This window comes from Poecilia formosa, unplaced genomic scaffold (assembly GCF_000485575.1).
Source record: "Poecilia formosa unplaced genomic scaffold, Poecilia_formosa-5.1.2 Scaffold37, whole genome shotgun sequence".
Classification (NCBI taxonomy): Eukaryota; Metazoa; Chordata; class Actinopteri; order Cyprinodontiformes; family Poeciliidae; genus Poecilia; species Poecilia formosa.
Genome location: NW_006799976.1, coordinates 1475856 through 1501228, shown reverse-complemented (window position 1 = coordinate 1501228; position 25373 = coordinate 1475856). Strand labels below are relative to the sequence as shown.

Genomic DNA, 25373 nt, shown 5'->3' with positions numbered 1-25373 from the left:
AAACAAAAAGCCTTTCAGGATGAGGAATCTGAAATATTTAGATTCATTTCACAAAATCGTCCTAATTCTTCACACAATTTGCAAGTATAATTAGGAGAAAGTTTGCTGTCAACCATCTGCTGCCGTTACAGCTGGGGCTTGTTCCAGTGGCTTGCCTCGTCATCTTCTTCTGGCCTTCTTTGCAGAAATTATTTAACTTTTTTTTTTTTTTTTTTTTTTGCATTTTGTTGCCATTTAGCTTCAAACTTCCATGTGTTTTATTGAGATTTCATGTGATGGACCAACACAAATGAAATCAAATCAAACATATTTAAGAACCGCTGTTGGCCAAAGTGCTGCACACCAAAACAAAACGACAAATTACAGTAATTCCAGCATAAAAGGAATTACAAACATGATAGAAGAGAGAAAGAAAAACATAAAAATGTCCAACAAATGAACGTCTCACCCTGCTTTAAAAGCCAGTGAGTACAAATGTGTTTTTAAAAAAATAAAAAACAGCCTGTCTTAATATGAAGGGGTGCAAAGAATTACATTGTTGTGAAGTGAAAGAAGTTTTGTTCATATTAACAAAAGTATAAAAAGTCATTGTTGAAACCAGTGTAGGAGGCATAGCAAACATGTGGAAGACAATAAATTGTTTTTTTAAGACTAGAACTGAACTTTCTGGCCAAAACTCAAGGTCAGAAAGTTGAAGAATCTTTAATAAAATGAGCTATAGCAACACTTAATGTCTCTTTGGGGTCAGTGAAGTATTTTTGAATTTGAACTGAATTGTCGGAAAGTTTATTTGTGTGCCACACATTTCAGCAGCGGTGTAACTCAGAGTGGTGGCATGCAGCCAGACGGACTGGGTTAGATTAAAACCTACAAATCTTTTACAATCAATACAGGGCAGAATAACTTTTTCAAATCATCTATCATTTCCATATATTTCACATGATATAAAATAATAAAATACACTGAGCTGTTCTGGTTGCAATGTAACGACATTTGAAAACGTTACAACTTGATTTTTGCAAGACAGAAATCTTGTTTTCGCTCAGTCAACCTATGACGTGATATTGAGTCATCGTTTTATTTTAACTGGACCTGAATTAAGAGTCCAGCGCATAATGACTGAGACGGCAGAGTTTGGGATTGTTGCCATAAACAGTTTCGTCATAAATCCTGAAATTTATATGACTGTATTATTTATCACTGGGGCTGTAAAACTATGCTGGAGCAGCTCGGGATATTTAGCTGCTTCTAGCTGATCTGTAAAGCAACTAAAACCATGTCACTGACCCCTGACCCTCTGAGTCGTTACATCAGAATGAAATGAGCTGCAGGAAGAAGAGAGAGCTAAGATATATATATATATGTATATATACACACACACATATACACATACTATGAAGGATGTGAAACAAAAACAGAAATTTGGTAATGAGCACAGAAATGCTCTTTCTATCATGATCGATCTTATGTAACATCCCGTCTCAGTTCTGATTGTTATCTGTGGCTGTCGGACGATAACTTCCTGTGCGTTGTCGCAGCAACCAAAACTTTATCTTTTTATGTGTGTCTGAAATTCTGCAACCAAACTTTGAAAATAAATAAATAAATCTGTTAGAGGTGATAAATTGCCACTATTAATTTAGCATCAACACCGCAAAGAGGTGAAGGTTTTTCAGTTTGCATGATTTATTTATTTTTTTTCCCCTGGATAAATAAAATGTGCCAGTTTTTGATCTTTTTATACAATTTTAATCTTTCAGAACGAGGTGAGAAGCCGCTGCCTGCTATTCGTCATTGTGCGAGCTGTACTTCCCTGCAAATTGATTTTTAACTCCTGAATATTTTCATGATTTATTCCATTATAACCACAAAACCTTTGTGCTATTTATTGGGCCAAGAAGGGATGTACGGCCAGTAAACCTCTAAGTCCTTCATGGATTTACTTTTGGGTGACCTCAAAAGACAACTATTTGAACTAGATCATTTTATCAGGATGGAGGAGGTCTGTGGTTAAGTGCAAATACATGACATACAGTTTGTTTTTTTATTTTTAAAACAAATTGAATGCCTCTTTAATCAGGTCCTACTATCTGTTGCTCTGCGTGATTGGGTCAAAGTGAAACACTTTAAAGTTTGCGGCTGGAAAGTGAGAAAAAGGACAAAGTTTAAGGAGTAATTGTTAATTTTGTTGATGGAAATCTTTCACAACGATTTTCATCCACAGCATTTTCTTTCCCCCTGATTTAAATAAATGCAAACAACAACTATGATTATAAATGTCTACAGTTTACATTTTATATAAGTGAATGTACATCTGTGTATTAAAAAAATCTAAGTTTACGTTCGTCACATCTCTGGACTAATGTTTTGTGTACAGATGAGACTAATTTGATTTTTTGCTTAATAACATTTCCTTTAATTACAACCACCTGATGGTAGTTTATACCACCATGAGTGAAAAGTTAAGGGGGGAGGAAGGAAGATGGGAGGAAAGAAGAATGAGAAAATGTGTTTCATCTGACTTGAAACGTATTAATATGGCGGAGTGACCCGATTACAGTTTTCATTTTTATGGAGGGAATTAAAAATTAGGATGGTAGTAAGGAGGTCTTTCCTCCCCTTCGGTGCGTCTTCAGAATACGAAAGGAAACGTAGAGCGGTTCAGTCGGTACAGAGAAAGTTTGGCTGCTGCATAGATCTCTGCTGGGAAGAGCGTGAATCATTTTAGACATATCATCTTTTAATAAAATGTAAATCAAACAAATTACTTTTGTCAAATTTGATTTTCCTTTTACCTAGTTTTATTGTCTCCCGTAGCAAAAAAAGAAAAAGAAAGAAATAATATAATTTTAAATCTAGATCTGTCAGAGGTATTAAGCATTTTAGCTTAAATGTAGATGTAAAGAAACAATTTTGCTTCAGGATTAATATATTAATGCCTTAAGTCAATTTATGACTGCAAAGAAAAGGAAAACAAAATTTTCAGTAAATCTGGCACAAGTCTGATTTAAATTAGACTAAAGGTGAAAAATACAACAAGATGATTAAATCCTGACTAAAACTAAATTATAATGACTAAAAATGAATTAATATTTGCTACTAAAAGTAACCTTGTCATATCTTTAGGTACTTTTACGTAACAACCCATCTCCCTTCCTTCCATTTTCTCCGACTTTCATGTACAAATGTCTCTAATTTTATCTTAAACCTCTTCATTTCCACTTTTCGTAGCTATAAATCGGTAGCACGCCGCTTGTCACAACAGTTGAAAGAAGACAAATAAACATCAGTTTTTATTTTCCCTCCAGGCGTGGCTGGATGCGCTGGAGGAGCACTCGGCCTACAGCACGCACTACTGCTCCCAGGAGCAGGGCAGCGAGGAGGAGGAGGAGGAAGAGGAAGGCATGTCGCTAGGGGAACTGACGGACTCGCTACAGGTGGCTGTAAACAAAGACATGCATAATGAGCGTGTTGGGACAATGGTCCGGAGCGTTTCCTGCGAACGAGGAGCGCCTCAGCCCAACACGCGCCGCCGCCGCCGCCGCATCCCTCGCTCATCTGCATCTTTCTCACGTCTCTCTGACTCACCAGGCGGCGGAGGTCAGCCAGAAGAAGCTGGAACAGGAGGTGGCGGCGTTCCTGTCCATGCTGAGAGATGACGGGCTGTCAGAACGTAAAACCTACTATTTCACCGTCACTCCTGTTTCGTTTTGTTTTGTTTTTTCTTCCAACCCCTTCGCTGTGTTATCAGCACATAGGTGACAAATTAAAGAGAAAACCACTGCAGTGAGAGAGAACCGCCTCGCGGTGGCTTTACTATCATTTTACTTATCTCTGAAACTCTTCTAATGCAATTATGTTTTCATTTATCTTTAGTAATAATACATTTATTTTATGATTTATTGGCCCAGAGCCATAAGAAATGGGTTAAAAGAGTCGACTCCGAAAGCAGGAGGATATCATTTGCTTGCATCACCAAACTGCGTTCATCTCCGTCAAGGCGACGCCGTGTTTCTCTGCTCGTTTCTTACGTTTTGTTCCTCAGTTTTGCTCCCATCCACGTGTGAGAAGAAAAAAAGTTCAACGGCTTTCAATAGTTTAAGAGCAGAAATGAAAGGCTCGTGATTAAAACTGAAAGCATCATCAAACAGATTATACGGCGTGATTAAAAAAACGCCTGAATTACTGCTAATTAAGAATATTCCGTCTGTTTTGGCTGTTAGGGATTTCAGCGATTTGCCTGCTTTTTGAAGTTCTTTTGAAAGTTTCCGAAAGAAGCTTTAAGGCATTTTTATTTAGTTATTTTTAATTTTTTAATTTTTTTTTTTTTAATTGTCTGGTTTTCTGTTTGAACCCGGCAGGATTTCCTTCGGCCGCGCTGCAGAAGATGCAGGAGATCTGCGACTTGTCCAGCAAGACGGCCTCCAGTCTCGGCGCCTGCCTCAGCCTCTTCTCCAGACAGGAGGGGGTGAGTGTCCAACAATTTAAACAACTAAACCTCCTCCCGCTAAACTCTTTGAGGATTTTCAGAACGTTGTTTAGCAAAAATCAGTAGTGGATTTCCTAAAGTACTGTGAAGAAAAAGTAGTTGCCCCTTTATTTTTATTATTATTTTTTACGTTCCTTCTGTTTTGCTGCGCGTAAATGCAAAATTCATATCGCAGATTTTAATATCGGGCATAAATAACGAGAGTGACGACAAAACGACCATCTTCGTCCTCATTTTATTTATCAAAGGGGAGCTTGTTTGGGATTTTCGGGGCCCGAGCGTAAACCGTGCAGGCTGAGGCCGGTCGAGTGTTTCTTTGTTTTTCGGGGGTTTTCTATAAACCGTCTGGATGCTGCAATCAGCAGGATCCTTGTAGTTTCTGACCCTCGGTTCTGCTTTGGTACTTTCCCTCCTATTAAAATGCTGTTGTTGCATTTGTGCTTCGTGAGAACTTCCTGTGAAATTAGCTGGTCAGAGTGATGTGACTATAAACTGAGGGACAAGTTTTTCCTCTAAGGATTCTCTAGGCTTTGATATTTCATCTCCTGCTTGCATGTGGTTCACAACAAGCACTGCTGCCACTGCAGTAGATGTATAAAACTAGATTTAAAGCATAGCGATGAAGATGATGTCTGTTCATTTAAATAAGTCAGGTTTGTGGTAGCCTTTTTGTGCTGCGTGCAATAAGTTTGTTTTTTTTAGCTTCCGCACTTCCTGCTGCGTTTTATGCTAAGCTAAAGGCTTTTTGTTGTGAGCCTTCAGATCACTGACACGTGTATTTTTGAGGCTGTTTACAGATTAAACCCACAGTAGCAACAAAACTCTGCGTACCATCACAGTCTGCGTGTAGAACATTTCACTCCAGTATAATCCAAGTGAAATGACATAAAAGTGGTACTTTTATGTTGATGCCTTTTGGAAAATTGAATGGTAACAGTTGTGAACAACTGTGGCTGAACGGAAGAATTACAATGTTAGATTTGTTGAGCGATTTCTTTGAAGAGATAAATTTACTCTGCAAGCCTGACGTAATATCGACACACCGGATTATAACGCTGCATGGGTTTATTGTCTCTTGCAAAAAGTCTTCAAACTTCATCACATCTCAACCACAGAGATTTTTACCCAAAACAGAAATAGTTAATACATGTAAAATGGGAGGAGAATAAATAACGCATGACTTTCTAATTGTTTTAGAATGAAAAATCTGGAATGTGTTGCATTAAATGCAAACTTCTTGTGTCTAAGCAGTTAGTTGCTATGGATTTTATGTTAGTTTAGGGTAGCAGACTAAAAAGAGTTAAATTCACACAGTCGTTATTCATTCCCCTTCATAACTATGTTATATTTTCACCTGTTAAATAAATTAAGTTTAGTGGTTGCACAGATCGCCCTGCGACAGACTGGCGACCTGTCCAGGATGTACCCCGCCTCTCGCCCGGAACGTTAGCTGGAGATAGGCACCAGCACCCCTCCCGACCCCACTGAGGGACAAGGGTGTTCAGAAAATGGATGGATGGATGGATGGTTGCACAGATCTGCTCGCAATGACGCCATCTCTCATCTAGAAGAAATCTGCAGTCTGACGGATTTTGGAATAAGTTGAATATTTTTATTTTAAAGCTACCGAAGACATAATTTCCCAGGAATGGCAAAGTTGAACTTTGCAGCTGAATCCCCGTTGGTGAGCAAAGCTGCTGTATCCTCGGCCAATCACGAGACTTCAGCTGCTGGTATAGCGCAACGAGTCATTGTTTCTGTGCGTGTCCATGTACTTCACCGTTTGCAATATTCTTTCTGTTTCCATCATCAAGCCCCGTAATGAAGAGACTGATTCAGACTAGATTCAGTTCCCCGTGCAGAGAGATTATTCCCTAAGGGCTGAAATAGGTTTGTTGGGGCTGAGGCAAAATGAATAGACAGAATAATTAAAAGAAACAAAGACTGTCTACGCTCTCTGTGTTTTAACTTAGGTTTCATTAGTTCTGTAATGGTGGCTGTAACGTTTTAATTAGTAGATTTGGGACTCTCTCTTTTTGTAGTTGCCGACGGTTTCTTCTTCCGAACCAGATTTAAATCTGAACGTGACGCTAGAATGAGAATTAGTCACCGCTGGCACAGCTCTGCTTATTAAAACCGCTGCGTTGCGTAGTCGTGCCGCCGGTTTTGATGGACTGCTGAGTAAAGGCACTCATGAACTGCTGGGTATGTAAATCCACGCGAGCGCGCCTTCACATGATAATGCACAGTTTCAGGTCCGTTTTGCATAATTCTTTTTTCTTTTTTAAAGAGAAAACAGACAAAGGCACGAACAAAGTGACAGAACACAAAAGCCTAAATTATGAGCAACACTAGAAGTGAGGAAGGAGAAAAAAATAAAATAACCATCAGTGGTTGTGTGAGTGAAGGGTTTTACTCTTTCTCTTTCAACAGAGAGACAGAATTCCCGAGAGATCTTTAGCGTAGACAGCGCCGCTGCCAGAAAAAGGTTTACTCTTCCTGCTTCAGAAACAAGTCGGCCGCAGAGTTCGGCGCTTACACCTACGCTGGGCCTTGATCGCTCAGCTGTGCCGGCTTTTGAGTCACAGCCTCCAGCTGCAGAGCGCTCAATGACGGGCTCATAAAATCCTAGAACTCGCCGTTCAATAGACCTGCACTGAATGGCACAGTTTGCACATGACGGGTTAGGAGTGTGAAAGGCCCTGCAAGACTCGCACACACGGTGGAAATTCTGAATCACTTCCAGCTCCCCCAGTCCTGCAAAAGTAGCGCCACCTCTGGAGAGGTTGACTGCCAGAATTTCCCTGAACTTGAAGTCCGGGGTCTTTATACCCCATTGCAGCTTGTTTTCTTTTGTCGTCTGTAGGCAGATATGTATTTTTTTGTGTCTCTGACTGCGGAGTCAGCGATCTCCAACTGAATTAATAAAACGGCAGTCCATCATTGGCGGCAGTAGAAACGGATTTCTTCTGAAATTTAATCCCTTCTTTTTGTCAACACGTTTCACGCCGTACCTGTCTAATAATCCAGCAGCCCTAAATGAAAGCCAGCGCAACAAATTGCTTTCACGGGTCACTTCATGTGTAAAGTTTATGTCATTTAAACATTTTTGCATGGTTTTGTACTTCCTTTTGGGTCTCTACTGCTACTAAAACCACCCAAGTGTTTAAAAAAACAGACCCAGCTGTTTTCTGGCAGTATGTTTTTGTTTTCTGATGTCTGGAAAATGAGCCGTTTCAAAAACCTCCCAATCGTTAATTCATAATCGATGGATGCTGCATCGTTACCTAGCAACCCCAGCAAAGCCCAGCCCATCGCCCTGTAACCCAAACTGAGCTCCAAGCACGTTTGATCAGCTGGTTTTACCGCTGCATGCGCTGTACAACGGCTGCTGGAAAAGACAAGTGCTTTGTTGTTGACTTGCCATCCAAAAACCAATTGCTGCATTCTCGTTGATTGTGCAGGAGGTCCTCCTTCTGCTTTTCCAAGATGTACGGTTGTACAGTTGTTAAAATGTTAATGTTAAAATGGTCCAGTCAAAGTTCAAACCCAAATCCAATTGCGAGCCTGACAAGACCTAAAATTGGTGTTCTCATTCACTCTCCATGCAAATTGAAGTTTGAGCTATTCTCCAAAGAATGGACAAAACCTCCAGGGAAACAGATTTGCATCTTTAATTGCAAACATCAAAAATGATTCTACAAAAAAAATCATATTTTTCCAAGGTTTTATGTGTTTGAAAATGATGTACTGTTTTCCCTCCACTGCTCTCACCTCATCTCTGCCCTCCGTTGGCCTGTCGCAAACAATCCCATGGAAACACGCCGACGTTTTGTAGTTGTACGTTGACAGAATTGTGAAACAAAATCGGGGGATGCGAATACTTCTGCGTTTTGTGTCAAGGTAGGGTTTTAACTAATGGTTTATTTAGCATCCAGCCGCTGTCATCCGATCGGTCTCGCCTGCCCAGGAATCATGTTCTCCAGCCAGCAGGCCATTTGAGACGCCGACATCAAGGCAGCCGTCCTCTGTTACAGAGAAGCGTGGCTCGTCCCTCTCAGCTGCCTCTCTCTTTCTGTGGCTCCGATAAAATAGAGGAGGATCAATCAGTTGACATGCTGATTATTGGGAGACCGACGGCCATCACAGCCTGTCTGATGGCCAGGAGTGTTTGCCTTCTGTTTTCCTGGAGAATTGACTTTTGGTCACCATGAGAGTAGCAGACTGTCAATTAGTAGTTACTAAAAGTGCAAAGCAGAATCCCCCGCCCCCTTTCTTTCTTTTTTTTTTTTTGTTTTGTTTTTCAGTCAGTGATTAATCTGTCCTTCTTTTGTTTGCGTATGTGTGTGTGTGGGTGTGTGTGCGTTTTGGCTATGTGTGTGTGTGTGTGTGTGTGTGTGTGTGTGTGTGCGTGGCGAGCTCAGGTGCGCAGTGTGAAATTGGAGCAGGAGGTGGAGAAGAACAAGATCCTCTCCGAGGCGCTGCAGACTCTGGCCACGGAGCACCACGAACTTGAGCAATCCGTCGTCAAGGGATCGTCACCGCGCAGCGCCCTGAGCGAGGATGAGTTCCACGACGCCGTGTCTGGTGAGTTGACAAGTTATCGAACGCTCTCGGGACTCGGAGGGAGATTCTGTGACAGGCCGCCTGTTCCCGTTCACGCTCGCTGCACTCTCGTTCACCTGTGGGACACCGGGATACTTTTTTTTTTTTTTTTTCCGTTGTTGCTGCTGGTGAATTCCTTCGGTATGTGCGAGACTCAAGTTTGCCGGGTTTTTAGTTAAAATGACATGTCTGACTGATGTTTGATGACTTTTGGTCAACTTGTTGGAGTTTGCGGGATTTATCTGTCGTCATTAAAGCATTTTATCTTATTCTGTGCGGTTATGACATCTACTGTAGACAGTTGCATCACAGCTGAGTGATCAGAAGTGAAAATTTTCATTCATTACAGAAATTTTTGGTACATTCTAACAATGTTGAAGCTTGGGAGAAAATTAAGTTAATCTTGCTTTCTTGATTTCCAACAATGAAAATTGCATGATTGTTATTATTCAATAAACTATTCCTGCTGTTCACGTATGAAAAGCAGGATGAAATGAAAATAATCCCTCTTTTATGATGCTGATTTCTGGTTTGCACCATTTCTGACGTTTTCGTCATGTTCATGATAATCATTCCAGCTGGTCTCTGATCTACAGGTTTTGATTTTTTGAAGTTTGACTTTTGAAGGCGCAGACACTTTTAATTTTAGGCCAAACAAACACGGAGTTCTGTAAAAATTAAACAGCGTTATCACAATTCTGGGCATTTCATACCATCATGATTTTCTTTTCCTTCTTTTTTTTTTAAAGCAAACACTTGAGAAGAACAAAAAACATTGTAGGCCAATCCAACATCAGACCAATCAAAATATATATATTTTTTATCCCTTCTGTTATGAGCGGCCTTTAATTCCCTCTAGCAGGATCAGAGGCGCTGTCACACAGTGTGCATGAGAGAGATGTTGTTGTCACGCAGGCTACTGCTAATTTAAAGCTGATTCTGAATTCGATGTTAAATTTGAATTTTGTTTTGGTGATACATGTGGTGGCGTGTGTAGCATTCCCGAAACTATCATTTTGGGGTGATGTCCTAACATTCACTAAGAGATTTCCAAAAGACTTCCAACAATTCAAAACGTCGCTTTTCTCTGACCGACGTGGGCTGAAAGCTCAGAAACATTTCAGCGACTTTGCTGTTCTCAGCCTTACTGTTCTCTGACTGAAGTCTTGCTCTCTCATTGGCTAAATGAAAAAGAGTTGAGTTGTAAGCCGCTTCTCTTTACTTTAGATCTGAAAAAAAAAAGCACGTGACCTGTGATCTCAGCAGATTGGTTTTTATCATGTGAACAGACAAAGTGATCAATAATGCTGAATTTATGGCTTTGTGTTTGTGAAGCCGTAGTTTAGTCCTTATTATTTTGGGCCAAATTTGGATAATGAATGTGGTCAAAAAGACTAGCTGTGGGAAAATATTGATAAAACTCCTCGTTCAACGGTCAAAATATACACAAATAGTTAAGTAGTCAATGTAATTTGGCAGAACGCAGATTAAAAACTGCTTTGATTTGATTGATAAAATAATTACTGGGCACACAGCCATTTTCTTGAAGGCTCTGTTATCTCTCTGGAGTCTAGAGGGCCTCAAGAAAAGGTTCAGCGGGCCATATTTGGCCCCCGGGCCTTGAGTTTGTGAGCAGCCGGTGGGGATTCATGCATGAATTGCCCAAATACTCGAAACAGTAATGTTTTATTAGCTACCATTTATGTAACTGGACACAATAGAAAACATATTTTGGTGGAATTGACAGATCTCTCTTGATTTTTTTTTTTTTTTAGTACTTTTGCCTAGACAAGCATCTTTGGGGACCTGACACGGTTTAAGTAATCAACAACTGAATAACAAATGAAAGACATAAGGAACGACCTTGTTATTATCTGTAAATTTTCCATGAATACGCTCTTTTAAACATCGAGCACAGTGTTGCAGTCGTTGCCTGCGACATGAAAACAGTTCCTACAAGTTTCCCCATTTATAAGCCTCTGTTTGCTCTTACTTGTCAATCAGATTTAAAAAAGCACCTTTTTTTTCCCCTACCCGTCTATTAATTAAAGTAAGCTTTATACTCCATGTTATCAGCCTTTGTACCCCCCCAGCTCTCCTCTGAGCACAGTGACTCATCACCATGTCTCCTCGTCTCTATCAGAGTCAGGCTCTGAGCTCTCCCTGAGCGGCTTTGAGACGGTGGCCAGCAATTCCTTTGAAGAGGACGAGGAGGAGGACGAAGGCTCTGTCATGCTAAGCAGCCCGTGCAGCAGCCCTGCCACCAGTATGTTGCAGGAGGATCACCATGGAGACAGGGACGAGACTCAGTCCAACGGGATAACAAAGCACAGGTCAGAAGTGCAATATGCCCCCACGGTTTCCCAAATTGGCCACACTCCCCCTGCGCCTTTCATCTCTGGTTTAAAGATGAACAAACTCAGCAAAGGGGCCATTTTTCTCTTATAAGTCTCTTATTGTTGCAGATGCTCTTACCTGCTCTGAGAGGTCGGCTGGTCTTTTTTTTTTCCTCCTCTCTTCTTTATCCTCCCTCAGGTCTTTCCACTTCGTAGTGTGAATAATTTAGAGTGAGATTCTGCCTGGTAAAGCCACAGGAAAGGGTTGTATTGAGCGGGCCTTAGCTCCGTGACACTTTGTTAAATATTGATAGGGTCACGGTGTAATGCAACAATCAGTTAGGAGTGTGATCCCGTGTTGCTGAGCCCTTAGTGGCTCGCACGATTCGGGCGTCCTTTAAATCAGCGCCTTTAACTTTTTGTTTTCATTTCGCCTGCGTACCGAAGAAACTCGAACGATTCCAACGCGTCTCGTTTGTGTCTTGTCTGGAGTTTCTTTCCTAACCTTCGCACTTTTATAGCACCTACTTTCCTTCACTTTGAATTCATCTACTCGAACTGACACCTGCAACTATTATTCGTCTCGATACCGCGGCTCTCCTAAAACGATGCCAGCTTCTGAAGGGCTACTTGCTCAGCGCAGATAAATTGCACATGAATTATGGAGGACATGTAATTATGCGTGCAAATTTTTTCAGGGCGAGCTTACCTGCGCCGATGTTTTCGAGAAATGACTTCAGCATCTGGAGCATTCTGAGGAACTGCATTGGAATGGTGAGCACGACGTTCAGATGCTGGTTCGGTTGACGCCAGGCTTACAGGTGGCGGCTACACTGCTGCTCGGGTGCACATTTTAAGGTTTTTATTATTATTTTATTTTTAAGCTTATCATTTGAAAGATTTCCATATTGTGCATGGAAATGTCCTACTGTGACTCTGTTACTTACCTTGTGCAGAAAAGAAGAAAATAGAATAGAATACTTTCTGTCAGACTAAAGTGCTTTTCTCCACTGTAAAACATAAAAATCTGTCTAAAAATCAGAAAAAGAAAATAAAATACAGATGTATAGCTTCCAGTAAAATGAGAATCTGTTTCCATTACAAGAAAGAAGACATCCACATGTTTTGACAACTACCTCTTGCACAATTTCTGCAAAAAAAAACAAACAAATAAATAAATAAACAAACAAACAAATAAATAAATAAGAGGGCAGTCATACGACAGGTATTTAGTGTAACAACTCTCTTTTGGTAAAACCTGTATTTAAACTTGTTTACTTGTGTTTGTATCGTCTTTGTGTCTTCTACCTGAAGGCAGAGGCTGAAACAGATCATGTAATATATCAATTTCTATTTTTTCTAAGTAGCTCTAGATTGTGTTATAATAGATTACAAAGTAGCTATGTAGTGTGTACTGCGATAAAGAATGTTGCGTTTTCTGTGTGCTACGACGTCACTAAGCTTCTTTCAATGTGGGGCTTTTTTTCCGACATATTTAATGATCGCCTGACCATCTTGGGATGAAGCTCATTTTTTTTGTGAGCACTTTAATCTCTATTGGGGCTCCCAAGTGGTCGGACCATTATTATCTATTTAAAAAGTAGGTCAGGCTGACCTACCGTTGGAACAACAAGAAACTCTCCGTAGAGAGAACCAGGAAGTATAAATCAGGTCTAACACTTGTGTAAATTTAACAAAAGAGGATAAAATACATCTCTTACATATCATTTAATTTTTTCACTAAAGGTCTGCATATGCTGCAGGATTTGCTGGTGTGTTATTTATGTTGCTATAGCAACATATCTTCATGACCCATTGAAACAAAAAACAGAACCTCAACAGTGTGTTGGGTGTTTAAGAGGCACGTTTTGTTAAGTTGCAGAGTTTTAAGAAACATTTCAATGAAGCAAACATTTATTTCTTTCTTTTTTTTACATTTTTCATTTTTATATATAAATGATTTTATTTGTATGTAAATCTGAGTAAAATAAAGGAATTTCAACCTCAGTATAAATAAAACGATAAACTGATAAATAGGAAGCACTTATTTTCCAGGTTGCCACGATTATAAAATATATATAAAAAAGTCAACTTCAAAAATTTAAAATGGAGAAGTTTAAAAAAAAAAGTAAAGGAAGAAATTCCCCACATCTGATGTTCAAAGTGGGCTTTAGTTGGTTTATCTCTGCCCTGCGACCCTCGCTGCTTTCAGTTGCAGCGCCAGTCTCCCCTTAATGATGAGCGCAACCTTCTCACATCGCATTACATGGTGCAGGCATGTAATCGGTTCAAATTAAATGTCAGCGCTGCGCTCTGGAACAGGTTCATGACTCCGCTTGTGTGAAAATGCTTAAAAATCTAAAAGCCGCTTCATTCGGGGAAAGCAGGGGAAAAAACACAACTGCTCTGTTTTCATGCTTAATCGGATCTGCTGACAGATCTTCTGCTAAATCTGTTTAAACATCACTTATCTACAAAAAGAACCACTTCTCCTACAAATATGAGCACAAAAATCTTATTGCTGGTTGCTGACCTTCCAGTTTCATGTTTTTGATGATAACAAATGAGCTCTTTACATGCTACCACATAATATAGAGCGTCAAAAATAGTTGGGGTCAGAAAAAAAAACAGTCCGCTACTTACTCATTAGCAAAGGCTAACGTTCAGTGGTTAGCATCAAGCTAGTGAATATGACTTTCAGCTAGCAAAGAGCCAAATGTTGCTTTCTGCAGAGTTGTGGAAAGGAAAGAAGAAAAAGAAAGGGACCAGTAAAAGTTGGAGCCTATTCATCACACACAAGGACATAAAAAGTTGTTCTCTCTCCCGGGACTGTAGGAGCTAAATGGCATCATTCTGTACAAGTGCTTGTACCTTGATGCGTATTCTGACTGAAAAACTGTTTTGTCGTGTGATGTCTGAGGAATATGAAGTGGATATGCAGCAGTGGGAGAGACCTATGAATAGTGCCTGGGAGATCTGGGCTTTAGTTCTTGTGAAATATAAAATGGCCTTGCCAGCAAGAACTTTGTTTTTGATTTTTTTTTTTTTTAGCCTCAAGTATAGTAATTTATTTCTCTCTTCTTGCTGCGTGTGCGCAGGTCTTTAAAGTCGCCACTTGTATGATGTTTATGATGTAACAACATCAAACGCATGCTAACAACTCTGATGCTGCCTCAACACTTTGAAAATAAATTATTATGCTAAATGTCAGTGCGCTGGGTTTATTAATTAAATCTTATTCCTAACGTAAATTTAAATGCGGATAAGAACCTGCTGAGCTCCAGCATGTTGGCGTTATTATATGCTAACCATGATATAGCATTGTCCTTAAGCTTAGCCTATTAGTTAGCGTTAGTTAAACCTTTTCTTTAGATTTTACACAGTGAAAACACCAGACGAAACAAACTAAATGTACTGCTATCTAATAGATTGTGTTGTAATAGATTACAAATATATAAAGTGGGTAAAAAACAAGTAAACGCGTTCAGTTTTCTAGTTTGTCTGAAGTATTTTTACACATCCAGGTTAGCTATCTAAAAAATACTATGTTCAAAACATTTCAGCCTTCATCCAGAAAATGCCACTAGTTGTAAATGTAACCAGGAACTATGACATTAACACACAAATAAGAAAGTCACATGATATCGTACAGTTGCATGAGGACACTGAATTGCTTTTCATGATTTTCTTTTCACCAGGGGAGCCCAGGTCCAGCTGCCTGTGGTGGAAGTTTATCTCTAAAGCTCCAAGGAGACGTCTTCTAGATAAAAGATATTGCCAGAAAAAATGTACAGGAGACAAAGAGCATTTGACAAATCATGTATATATTAACAAGAAATAAAAGTGGTCTTAGTGTGTATCCCTGAAGGACTCTGGATCTTGTAGCCGTTTTCCGCTAGTATCCACCTGAAAATGTGGCTGCGATCTAGCTTCTCGAGAATATTTTTTAAAAGCGTCGGAGGGCAAAGGCAGTACGCTCCTATGGCAAAATTTACAACCTCCAGATTTACAAAATGGGATTTCCTGGTGGTGTTTTAAGATAACCAGACTGTTGTGTCTTAGAAAATCTAAAAATCATCAAAGTACCAAATCTTTAATTTAAACTTAACCACCACTTTTTATTTTACCACATTGACGAGCAAAAAAAAAAACCTTTAAATTATGAATGATGTCATTAATATCTCTCACCGAGTTGCAGTGAGGAGGTTAAGAGACACACAGAAAATTAGAGATAGTTTCCTGTGCAGAGTCTAAATTTATAATAATGAATTATTATTCATTATTATAAATGAATAATAATGAATTATTATTATTCATTTAATAATACCAATAAGGATATTGGTATCCTGATTAAGGATACCAATATCCTTAATCAGAAACTGCTTAATAGCCTTCCAATAAGTTTTCCTATCATCTTAAGGGATATTGGTAAAGTGCTGCATTTTGACAGATAATTATATCTGGAGAAATGGAATCATAAAAGATTTCTAGAACAGCCTCTGCTTTCCTCTTGCGGAGTTATGAAAAATCAGGATTAAAGAAGGATTTTTAAAACTATACCAGAATTTATTCTAATTGAGGTAAAATATGATTCATTTATCATAATTAGAGATAAAGTGTGGGAATCCACCTTATTGACATGGCAGCAGATTCTTGTTTATTAGCATTTTTAATTATGTTTGTAGCTGTAATACCAGATTAAATACAGTTATCTAAATTGAGGCATGGAATATTAAAAATACCCCATAATTCCTGTTAATCTCTAGCTTCCAGGTTGGGCTTTCTGAAGCCTTCTCTTTGTTTCCCGCAGTGTGACGTTGTTGTTGAACTTTCTTCATCCATAGCAGCCGTGTATTACTGCCACGTTTGATCAAATACGTCTCAAGTCTTTAGAAAACGCAGCATGAATAATTCATCCCCTGAGGAACGGCGAGTGAAGGAACTCTGAGGTCCTCTTTGTGATGAAACCTCGTCTCTCCGCCCCGTCTCTTTCAGGAGCTTTCCAAGATCACAATGCCGGTCATTTTCAACGAGCCGCTCAGCTTCCTGCAGCGTCTGACGGAGTACATGGAGCACACGTACCTCATCCATCAGGCCAATTCGTCTTCTGACCCCATCGAGAGGATGAAGGTGGAGCAGTTTTCTTTAGCGTCCAGGAGTTGGAGTGAGCAAACTGCTTTCCGCTCCATCATTATGTTCCCTTTAGACGAGCCAAAGTTTTATTACGTCGGAGGCCAGTGTGTTTGATCCGGAGTTTGTTTGTTTGTTGTTTTTTTTGTGTGTTTGTCCGCCGCAGTGCGTGGCGGCGTTCGCCGTGTCCGCTGTGGCCTCCCAGTGGGAGCGGACAGGTAAACCCTTCAACCCCCTGCTGGGAGAAACCTATGAGCTGGTCAGGTGGGTGGAGCAGCAGGACAGCGTTTGAATATTAAAAAGGTTTTTCAAAGACATTTCTGTTCTGTAATGTCGCAATTACAGCTCCGCTGTTTATGGGGTTTGAACGACGCGTTTGAACCACTTTTTGAATTGAATTCACTTCATTTAAAAACGTTTAAGCAATTAAGTAATTTTTTTCTAATCCACAGAAGTTCAAACTTATACATTTTGAATATTTGGAAGACCAATTGAAGAAAAAACCAGATGTTTTTATTAGCCATCATCAAGCTTCAGCTATACATCCAGCTTCATACGCGACCACTCCAGAAACAGTAGTTCATTTACGTTTATTGATTTCAAAACCCAGTGACGCAGCTTTTAAAGGATCGGTCAGGGGCCGATCGTTTTCATTGACTGGTACTGGTGCATCATACAAAATGAATGAATGAATTACTGAGGATGAGGAATACTACATCCCAAATCTAGTGACTGAAATATTTGCCCATTCTTCTATTTTTTTTTTGTGAAAGATTATTTGAATCTCTTTCTACTTCACAATTGCGTACCACTTTGTGTTGGTCTCTGCTTTAAATTCTAACGCCACATATTTATGTCTGTGGCTGTAATGTGACAAAATGTGGAAAAGTTCACAAGAATGAATACTTTTCCAAGCCACAGCAAGTTTTCCAGAAGAGCAGTGATCCCAAACGCATCAAATCTGGTCTGTAATTCATGAAACAGGCTAATGAAGTGTCTGGAATGACAGCATGAACGCTGAAGATCTGGTAACTGTGCCTTAAAACGGTGGTCTATGTGAGCAAAGCAACACATTGAAATATTTTATTGCTAAAAGAAAAAGTGGTGTTAAATCAGAGTTTTTCCATCTTTTACCCAGAATCGTAATAAGATGCGGATGGATAAACTTGAGCCTGTATGTATAATTTTGAACTTGCATGGATTATTAAAAAGAAACCAGAAATGAAAGAGATTCATATTGATGATGAACGCATTCAAATGCCTTGGTTATCATCTCGCTTCTCATCACCGATGTGGTTTTGAGCGGGGTGCGACATGCAGCTTGACCTTTTCTGACCTTTTCGTACCGTACGTTCCCCCAGAGACGACCTGGGCTTCAGGCTCATATCGGAGCAGGTGAGCCACCACCCTCCCGTCAGCGCCTTCCACGCCGAAGGTCTGAAGCAGGACTTTGTGTTTCATGGATCCATCTACCCCAAGCTGAAGTTCTGGGGCAAGAGTGTGGAGGCCGAGCCAAAAGGCATCATCACGCTGGAGCTGCCCAAGTGAGAGCAAAACCAAACCTGTGCAGCCATGTTCGTTCTTTAAATTTGAGACATTATTATTATTATTATTCATTTTCTTTCAGGCACAACGAAGCCTACACATGGACAAACCCCACCTGTTGTGTTCACAACATCATCGTGGGCCAGCTGTGGATCGAGCAGTATGGGAACGTGGAGGTGGTCAACCACAGGTCAGATCCAGATCCATTATGAAAATGTGTTAAATGTTACAAAATGCTCCCCGTGTTTTATTATAGCCTGATCAGCCGTAATATAACGACTACAAAATCCGGTTGCATCATCGTATTTCTGGAAAAGCGTTCCTCTTGGCATTTCCATGGAGTTTGCTTTGACTCTTGCTTCCCATCGGAGAAGTTTTGCTCGTAAGTGGAGGCCTTTCCTCTGAAAAGGAGCTGCAGGAATACAGGCGTGTTCAGTGGAAACGTTTATCCGGCTTCCAGACGCCGACAAATGTCCGTCTGATGGGGCCTGATACGAGGAGATGACCCCCCTGCTGGTCGGAGCTTGTTTTTTTGGGGGAACAAAAGAGACACCGACTCCATATTAGTCATTATGGCTGATTGATGGATATGTATTTGCAGCGTCACGACTAAATGGAAAACAGCTTCTTTCTCTTAAGAGCTAAATTGTTTCTTATTATGCTACAGCACTTTGAAATTTAAATCCCAAACAACAAAGCAAGGAGGTGTGCTGCATACATCACCACACGCACACACACACACACACACACACACACACACACACATGGGGTTTCCAACAATAAAGATGAGGCACAGTGAGACTTTTTCAAAGGAAGTCGCACAAGGACTTTGTCTTTTCTGGGTTAAATCCCTAATTGGTTTGTGAAGTTTAAAATAGTTTCCAGATTCTGCTGGGAGTTTTGCATTAAACAACTTGTGAAGCGGTTGGCAGCCAGCTTTGTTTCTTTCTTTCTTATACATCACTAGTTCACAACTAATGTCATTAAAAGGCAATTCACAATACAAGCAGTTAGAAAATAAAACCGCGTTTGCGTAGAATCCAACTTGGCCCAAATTAAACTTGAATCAATTTGCTTCATTCCAGTGCAGTCCAATTATTTATTAATTGAAAAGATTAAAAAGAACCCCATTCACCTCAGATTATAGAGCCATACAGTCAAAATCAGCTGATTACGTGGCGTGCTTTCTGCAGGAAGGAGAAAATGTTGAGCAGGAAGCTGTCAAAGAGAGATAGCTCAGCAAAAAAAAACCAACAGAAACACCAGAAGAGCTTTATATTAAAAACAAGTACAAAAAGAGTTCATATACTGTAGAAAGGGTTGGCAACGTTTCTGTCATTCGGTTTGACTCGATTTGACTTTGATAAAAATGTCTTGTGTGATTCAGCAGTGAGTGAAAATCATTGTGAAGCATTGCTGTTGTAATTGTTAATAGCTTTGACACTTTCTTCCTGTGTTTTCTCTAGGACTGGTGAAAAGTGCTGCCTCAATTTCAAACCATGTGGACTTTTTGGGAAGGAGCTGCACAAAGTTGAAGGTTACATCCTTGATAAAAGGTACAGCGAGCACAGCATTCAGAGGAAGTTTTAAATGGGTTTCCTTAAAGCTCCGATATGTAATTTTTCTATATATATATATTTACATATTTGTTAAAAATGTCACCATATTGTGACAGTATAGTCTATAAAAACTTTTTGCTCCTCTGCCTCCTCCCTTTTGTCCCATTACCATCTGAAGAAATGCACCGTTTCCAGTCAGAAACAACCAATCAGAGCCAGGAGGAGGGTCTTACAGCTATCAATCATGCTTATGCATGCGCTGCGCAATACTAATGGTGGAGAAACAAAATAATGTTACAGGAACACTACCGATCCACCGTCATCCAATCAGAGCCAGGCCCTCCTCCTGGCTCTTATTGGTTGTTTTCCGATCAAGCGGTTTATTTCTGCAGACTAGAGACACTAGAAGAAGGCAGAGGAGCTTGATTTCCCAGATTATCTGTCTCATGTTATTCTGTTACAACAACGTGACAGTTTCAACAAATATATAAAACAAATGATCAAAATTACTTACTGCAGCTTTAAACATTATTTTAGCTTAAAATTACTCTTTTATTCCTTCAAAAGAAAATTCAACGTGTAGTTCACAACATACTCTAAATGCTTGTTTTAATTCCAGTTTACGCTTGAGTGTTTGGAAAATCTTTGTTTCTCTCTCTGTTATAAGAACTGCATCGATTTTTGTTTTTCCATTGCTATCTGATAGTTTACATTCCTTCATTTGGCTAAATATTGCAGCGCGGATCAGATTTATTCGGATGCTTAGAGTAACCATCAGCTCTGCTTTCACATCAGGCACCAAATATGACTTGGTGCAGTGAGTTTCAAATTCAAACATGCAACACAGATTGTTCTCCTACCCATTTGCCACCGTTTTATAAAAGCCCTAGTAGTTTTGTTTGTTTGTTTAGCTTATTGAACAGACACCATGTAAAGAAGCATTAATCCCAAAGGTAATACGCTTTACAGAGCTAATGTTCAAAGAGCAAACTGCTGTTTATACACTGATCCAAAATGACGTGGTGCTCAGAATACCCACAGCTGGAGCGCTCTGACCTATAACGACTTTAGTCGTTAAAAAAAAAAAAAAAAAAGACATTCACATAACAGATGTGGCAGAAAAGCAACACAAAAGTCAAAAACTTTTGGCTGAAATTTCCTGGAAACTCTCGACTCACGAAAGCGCTCGCGTTGGATTTCGGAGCTTCGTCTCCCTCGAGGTTTTTCCATCCCGTGCCGCTCGAAACCGACTGAAGTCATCGGCGGTTTCGCTTGTGCCTGAGGTCGTGTGCATGTCTGCCTGTTGTATCTGTGTGGTTCACAGCAAAAAGAAGCTGTGCGCGCTGTACGGGAAGTGGACCGAGTCCCTCTACGTCGTCGACCCGGCCGCCTTTGAAGCTCACAAGAAAAGCGACAAAAAAGGAGCTGAGGAGAAGAAAGCCGGCAAAGCGGTATGAATTACTCAGCAGGGGTCGGCGACAACATGAAGTTAATTGCAAAGTAAAAAAAAAAAAAAAAGTGAAGCTGTTGCTTCTTTCCTTTCGGGGGGGGGGAAGGAAAATGAGCCATTGTTCGGGATGAAAACAGTCGATGTGGGCAGCTCTGCTCGTAGCTTGGTGCCTAACTCGTCTGCAGATCTGAACCGCTAAGTGAGCGGGGCGTTTCAGGACATGGTCGAGAAAAGCTGTCTGAACCCTTTTCATTGGTCGTCACTTCAAACACTCAAATATATACTGCTGAAATGTACGCTGCTTTGATGGTCGGACCTTAGAGAGATATAGGCGACTGCTTGGACTGGCTTGAAGTCCTAAACCTTTCATATTTCATTACAACCAAAAACTTCAATGTACTTAAGTTAGTTTTTTTAATAAGATAGACCAGCATGATGTGGCGCCTAATTGTGAAGTTGAAGAAAAGTGACGGATGGCTTTCAACATATTTGAAGTATTTATTTATTTACTTTTTTTTTTAATCTGATTTTGTATTCACCCTTGCAGTCTGATACGCTAAAATAAAATCCAGTGCAGCTTGGGGTGCGTTCACACCAAAACTTGTGTAGTCGGCTTTTAACTGAACTCTAGTTTGTTTGTCGAGAAAGTCCGGTTCGTTTGGGGAGGTGTGAACGCTCAGTCGAATCCTGATGCGGAACGATAAGGTCCGCTTGAAAACGCGAGTCTCGGTTCGGTTGAAGTGAACTCTGGTGCAGTTCGAATGTATAAGCTGACCAGAGGCCGCTCCATAAGCAGAAAACGGACCTTAGTGCAGGGAATTCTGGGTAAATACGACGAAAACAAACGCGCGAGAAACAACTCACAGTGTTTTGCCAGAGACCAAAGAGGAAATCCTACAACCGCTAAAATTTGACACCTCTCCATTTTTGTTTGCATTTTCTGAATTTAGAAAGTTGTGCTCATGTCTTCTTCTTCAGAGGTTTTTGTGTCGTTTCCTTCAGTAGTTCTTGGTGCAGCGCCACCACAGGAGAGGGGGTGTGGGGGTAACAGGTTTTTCAAATAGTTTGGTTCGTTTGACAGAATGTGGCGTGAAAGTGAACGGCACCAGCTGAAAATCCTAACTGTAGCAATTTTTCGTCTCAATCTACGGAAGAGGATTAGGAGCACTGAAGATTAAAGACGGAATAGCTTAGATCTACGCATGTTTATCTTAAAAAGATTTGTGTTTGCACTACTTTGGTGTTGTTCTCTCACTTAAGTGCATTGCAGTTCACTGTACCCTCCATGTCGTACTGAGAGCCGCTGTGTGTTTGTTCTACCAGGGTAGCAGTGGGGATCAGGAGGGTGTGCCCTCCCCTGCTCCAGACACTGTGGAGGTGATTCCTGGCAGCCAGCTGCTGTGGAGGATTGCCCCCAGACCAGCAAACTCTACCCAGGTCTCACCGATTCCTACATAACCTACCATCTATCACTCTTCAAGGAAATATGATGCTCACACGTGAAATTGTTTTTTTAAACCAGATGTACAGCTTCACGTCCTTCGCGATGCAGCTGAACGAGCTGCATAAGGACATGGAGGGGGTCATCCCGCAGACCGACTGCCGGCTCAGACCGGACATAAGGGCCATGGAGAACGGCGACATCGGTAACGCCTTTTTGTTGATTTTTTTTTTTTTTTTTAAACGAAAATAAGCTTTCAGCTGAATCCTCCTCGTCGTGACCTACGAACTCGACTTCCACGTCTCAAACAGACCTGGCGAGCGAGGAGAAGAAGAGGCTGGAGGAGAAGCAGAGAGCCGCCCGTAAAAACCGCACTAAATCTGACGAGGAGTGGAAGACCAGGTCAGGGTTACTCTCTTTGTATTCATTAAATCTCTCACCAGGCTGCTTATCCACGAAGGAACCAGATGATTTTAAACGCACATCATAATCATCTGATCTTGTTTTTTCTCCCTCCCTCCACCTCCAACCAGAAACCAGAAACGTCTTTGTGTTGTGTTGCTCTGAATTGCTCCAGATTAACTCTGTGTTTTTGTTTTTTTTATCTCCGTTTTTCACATTCGGTCGGCTGCGTCTTGGCTTTGGTGCCAAGGAGTCCTCCCCTCGGCCCGAGGTTAGAGCGGCTCGCCGTTTGGCTGACGTGTTCTGTGTGCTCACGTGACCCTCTGTGTTTTCCAAAAAAACATCCTAATCTCTCAGTGAATGTTATCTGAACGACAGACTCAGTGTGAAGATATTTAATCCCCTCCTCTTCTTCCCTTCGCTAAAGCTTCACTCACTGCCGCTGGAAGCAGTTACACCCTCCACATCCCTATCTAAAAACAGAAAAAAACTAGAGTTAATGTTAGCTGAAAGCCTGATCTCCTCACATCTAAATGATGATTTGCACCCTGAAGATAAAGCATGCCCGCTCTTTGTTCCTCTCCCTCTGTGATTTGCTCCGGCGTCGTTTGGCGCTGCGCTTCCTAAATGCCTTCTCGCTCTTCTCAGGTGGTTTCAGCAGGGGCCGAACCCCCACACCCGCTCTCAGGACTGGCTCTTCTCCGGCGGATACTGGGACAGGAGCTACAGCCAGCTGCCGGATATATATTAATTCATTTTATGCACGGAAGAAAAATAAATAAATAAGAAATAGCACCTGTTTGTTAAATATCACCAATAACCGTTTGATTCTCTTTAATTTCTTCTTTTTTTTTATTTATTAATAACTACACTAATAATAGGCATTTTGGGAAGTTTGCACCTGAACATCGTGGCCTTACTCTAAGTTATTATGGGAGGGGAAAAAGTCACTAATTAAATGTAGTTTGATGCATTATTTGTATTTATACTGAAATACTTTTTTTCTTGACTTTCAGCACAGTGAACTGGAAGTCTGTAGGCTTTTTTTTTTTTTAGCATTTATCTTCTTTTAAATGTTCATAGTTGTAAATCTGTGTATATATTCTCCACATCTCCAGCCATCATAGTTATATTCTCCATCACTCTGGACCTTTGTTTCGCCTTGTACAGCTACAGGATTCTTTTAACCCCTTCTTACATTTGACACTGTGCGTTTCCCCTCTCGTTAACTCCCACTTTAAACATAAGCACAGCCGAATTTTTAAAAACAATCATCCCGTCTTTGTGCTCTGTTTTTATTGAAGCGTGTGTAAAAAATAAATTGAGCACTTGTAAAGAGCTGAAGTTGGATCCGATTTCTGCTGCTGAACGTTGTACAAACAGTGATTTTTGCTGGAAATCATTTGAACAAAATGGAGGAAAACTATGATTTGAGTCCTCAGAAGAATTTAATTTCACCATTTCTAGTTGTTTTTTTTTTCTCCCTGCTTTCATATTGAGCTTGTAAATTTCTTATCTAAATAAAACATTTCAGTCCATGCCTGTGTGTTTTCACTGTTGCCGTTAACTTATCAAGTTCTATATTTTTAAATGGTTGATTAATATCACAAAATGTCAAATACCTTTAAACCTTGGATTCTCAGATAAGTTGAGTTGGAGCACAGAGACGAAGGGAAGTTAAACTATGACTTTCGTTATTTATAATGGGTAAAATGCGATTTTTAGCAAACAAATGGAATGAACTTCAATTCTTAAAAGGGCCCAGCCATAATACCAGGAATACAATATTATATGTTGCTATTAGGCATGCAAGTTTATGTCACCAACTACAACTGCAAGAAATGTCCGCAGGTCTGCAGTCATTACTCGCTGGTCCCAAAACTTATTTTTTTTTTTTACAACCAGTACAACCAATCCCTTGATAAGCCCTTGACCATTGAGAAAAATAAATCTCAGTATCGTCTGAGAAACGATATCGACAAACATTTAAACATTTCTCAGTATCGTTCCTCTGGAGGTCTGGACAGTGTTTAAACTTTAAACCTGAACCCTTGTCCATTTCGTTTTGCATCCGCTTCTCCCTCTTTTGCAAAACTGTGATCTCTTTCGACATTTTTTTGGAAGAGATCTTCCTTGTCATCTTCTCGACGAGCTGCAGATTCCCGTTTGCACTTGCTAAATTAGCGTCTTTCCCACGTCTGACCTCCTGCTGACACGTTTCCACTTCTCGCTTCAGTCCAGAAACATCTCCATCATACTCGCAGTCGAGTTAGGCAATAGCAAAAATGGCACAATAATCAAGAACACGTTCTCAAGGATCAATAACCTTTAAATTCTAATGAACATTTAAATACTGGAACTGGAAGAAAACAACAAAAACAACACATAAAATGAATTATGAAGTCTCTGTAAACAA

At 40.4% G+C, this 25373-nt stretch overlaps 1 protein-coding gene across 2 annotated transcripts in view; it reads left to right on the top strand.

Moving 5' to 3' along the window:
* osbpl1a (oxysterol binding protein-like 1A) overlaps positions 1 to 24495 on the top strand; it is a 37327-nt gene extending 12832 nt beyond the window's left edge. The window contains exons 13-29 of one of the 2 annotated variants that reach the window (XM_007550637.2): positions 3309 to 3437; positions 3592 to 3673; positions 4362 to 4468; positions 8914 to 9076; positions 11238 to 11427; positions 12129 to 12204; positions 16426 to 16560; positions 16727 to 16824; positions 17922 to 18104; positions 18188 to 18295; positions 19572 to 19661; positions 20989 to 21115; positions 22438 to 22551; positions 22637 to 22760; positions 22867 to 22957; positions 23208 to 23228; positions 23606 to 24495. In XM_007550637.2, the coding sequence (XP_007550699.1) occupies positions 3309 to 3437; positions 3592 to 3673; positions 4362 to 4468; positions 8914 to 9076; positions 11238 to 11427; positions 12129 to 12204; positions 16426 to 16560; positions 16727 to 16824; positions 17922 to 18104; positions 18188 to 18295; positions 19572 to 19661; positions 20989 to 21115; positions 22438 to 22551; positions 22637 to 22760; positions 22867 to 22957; positions 23208 to 23228; positions 23606 to 23708 (1941 nt within the window). In that variant the 3' untranslated portion in view covers positions 23709 to 24495. The remainder of the gene's footprint in view (positions 1 to 3308; positions 3438 to 3591; positions 3674 to 4361; positions 4469 to 8913; positions 9077 to 11237; positions 11428 to 12128; positions 12205 to 16425; positions 16561 to 16726; positions 16825 to 17921; positions 18105 to 18187; positions 18296 to 19571; positions 19662 to 20988; positions 21116 to 22437; positions 22552 to 22636; positions 22761 to 22866; positions 22958 to 23207; positions 23229 to 23605) is intronic. The other variant, XM_007550638.2, reaches the window with a different exon arrangement.
* Positions 24496 to 25373: the final 878 nt, after the last annotated feature.